The following is a 2,536-nucleotide window of genomic DNA, read 5'->3' as shown; positions in this document are numbered from 1 at the left end:
AGCTGGAGCAGGAGATGACTGAGCTGAAGAGGAAAGACGGCCAGCTGGAGCAGCTCTCACACACAGAGGATCACAACCAGTTTCTCCACAACTACCCCTCAGTGTCAGCACTCAGTGAGTCTCCACACTCATCCAGCATCAAGACTCGTCCTCTCAGATACTTTGAGGACGTGACGGCAGCTGTGGACCAGCTCAGAGACAACATACAGGACGTCCTGAGGGACACCTGGACAAACATCTCAAAGAAAGTCTCAGAAGTCGACGTCCTTCTGCCTGAACCAGAACCCAGAACCAGAAAGGGTTTCCTGAAATATTCTCGAGAACTGACGTTGGATCCGAACACGGCTCACGCTCACCTCCTGCTGTCGGAGGACGACACCAAAGCCACGTACATGAAGGAGCAGCAGACGTCCTGCAGCCACCCGGACAGGTTCACCGCCTGGCACCAGGTCCTGAGCAGGGAGACGCTGGTCGGACGCTGCTACTGGGAGGTGGAGTCGAGGCGCGGGGGCGTTCGCGTCGCCGTGGCATACCACAGCATGAAGCGGGCCGGGCGTCTGAACGAGTGTCTGCTGGGCTGCAACGACCGGTCCTGGGCTCTGTGCTGCGACAGGAACAGCTACACCTTCTGGCACAACAACGTGAAAACTCCAGTTCCAGGGTTCTGCTCCCGCCGGGTGGGAGTGTACCTGGACCACAGGGCAGGGGTTCTGTCCTTCTACAGCGTCTCTGACACCATGACCCTCCTCCACAGAGTCCAGACCACCTTCACTCAGCCGCTCCACGCCGGGCTCCTGTTCTACGCCGACGGAGACACGGCCGAGTTCGTCAAACTGAAGTAGACGTGACCTCTGATTGTAGTTGTTGGATTTCTTCTGTTTTATCTGTTCAGGTTTTTACCAAGGAGCTGTTTTTATTTTATGGTTCAGTTTGTTTTGATCAAACTCACTCAGGAAGATCGTTTCTAATGAAAAATATCAGCGTTGACCTTTAAAACACATTTTATTACATGTGAACAGTATTACTCAGGTATAACACTAATGAACAGATTCACACAATGTGGTTTTTCTATCCTTGTGGAGACTTCCTGTTCATTTTCCAGTCCTGTCTACAGTCTTTCTCTTTGAACTCCCCCAGCCAAACTAATGGTATCTGTACCCATGTGGACCAGGATTTGGTCCTCACCAGGTTCATTTGTGTTTGTTTGGAAAACATGTGTTTAAACTGTCAGAATTGTATCATAGATCTGTAAAAATACAAATATTAATGTTTTTTTTAGACTTCAGGTACGGGATAAATCTTGTGCCAGCAGGAATTTAATTTGAATAACAGATTGAATCTGAATGGGCATCATTTGAAACTGAATTTAAAGTTTTGTAACTGAATTAATTTGCTTTGAAACTGTATTTTAGTTTATTAAAAATTCAGTTTGACTACTTTCAATTTCAGTTCCATAATTTAGATTTTTGTGTCACATCCTGGTCCTTGAGAAAGCCAGGCAGTTGCCTGGCTTTCTCAAGGACCAGGATGTGTGACACAAAAACCTGAATTATGGAACTGAAAGTAGTGAAAATGATATTCTAATAAACCAAAAATACAGTTTCAAAGCAAATTAATTCAAATTCAAAACTTTAAATTCAGTTTCAAATAATGCCCATTCAGAGTCAATCTGTTATTCAAATTAAATTCCTGCTGGCACAAGATTTATCCCATACTCAGGCCAGTCAGCAGCTTCATGGAAACCAAAACCGATAAACTGGGTTAAGAACTGATTCTGGTCCAAAAGGTTCTGGAGGACTTTAGGGACTCTTCTTTTTTGACGCTACTTCGGTTTGTCCAGGTTTCCCCTCTGCTCTCTGAAGGTCCCAGTGTCTCAGTCAGGTCCAGGTTCTGGACTCATGCAGCGCTATGGTTCTCTTTTTGACTAGTTCAAAAAGGACCAGGGTTCTGTTGGACCGGTTTGGTCCAAATTTCAGCTGTCAAACAAATGGACTTACGTTTGACTCTAGAACCCTTTGGTCTAAAGTAGGGCGGTCCGCTCATTAACCCTCCACCGCCTGAATGGAGTAAAGCAGAGGTTCCCAAACTTTTTATCTTCTGACCCACGAAATATCCATGGTAAAAACTTGTGACCCCAAATATTACTGGTCTGAGTACACGAACTTCATTAACAACCCCAAAAACACAGGCTTTTGACTATCTAAACAGCTTATACACAAATATAAATACTTATTTATACTTATTTAGTGTTTTGGTAATAGTTATAGGAAAAATATTACATCAGCAATTATTTTATTATCCTTTAAATTGATTTCTGGAGATTATCCAAGGTGCTTTATGACCCATAATTGGGTCCCAAGCCCAACTTTGGGAACCAAAGTGCAGTGGTTCCAAAACTTTTCAGCTTTTGACCCACAAAATAACAGTAGCAGAAACTTGTGACCCCAAATATTACTGGTCTGAGTAACAACCCTAAAAACGCAGGTTTTTTGAAAATCTAAACAGCTTGTACACAAATATAAATACTTATTTATAC

General features: G+C 43.9%; 1 protein-coding gene across 1 annotated transcript in view; it reads left to right on the top strand.

Moving 5' to 3' along the window:
- Nucleotides 1-1,321, top strand: part of LOC106531930 (tripartite motif-containing protein 16) — a gene marked incomplete in the record, with an annotated part of 9,319 nt that extends 7,998 nt beyond the window's left edge. The window contains 1 exon segment of the mRNA XM_014027884.1: nucleotides 1-1,321. Coding sequence (XP_013883338.1) covers nucleotides 1-842 — 842 coding nt within the window.
- Between the last annotated feature and the right edge of the window lie 1,215 nt (nucleotides 1,322-2,536).

The sequence above is a fragment of the Austrofundulus limnaeus genome, unplaced genomic scaffold (genome assembly GCF_001266775.1).
Source record: "Austrofundulus limnaeus strain Quisiro unplaced genomic scaffold, Austrofundulus_limnaeus-1.0 Scaffold694, whole genome shotgun sequence".
NCBI classification, from domain to species: domain Eukaryota; kingdom Metazoa; phylum Chordata; class Actinopteri; order Cyprinodontiformes; family Rivulidae; genus Austrofundulus; species Austrofundulus limnaeus.
Note: the sequence above shows the minus strand (reverse complement) of the source record. Positions and strands in the feature narration are given on the sequence as shown.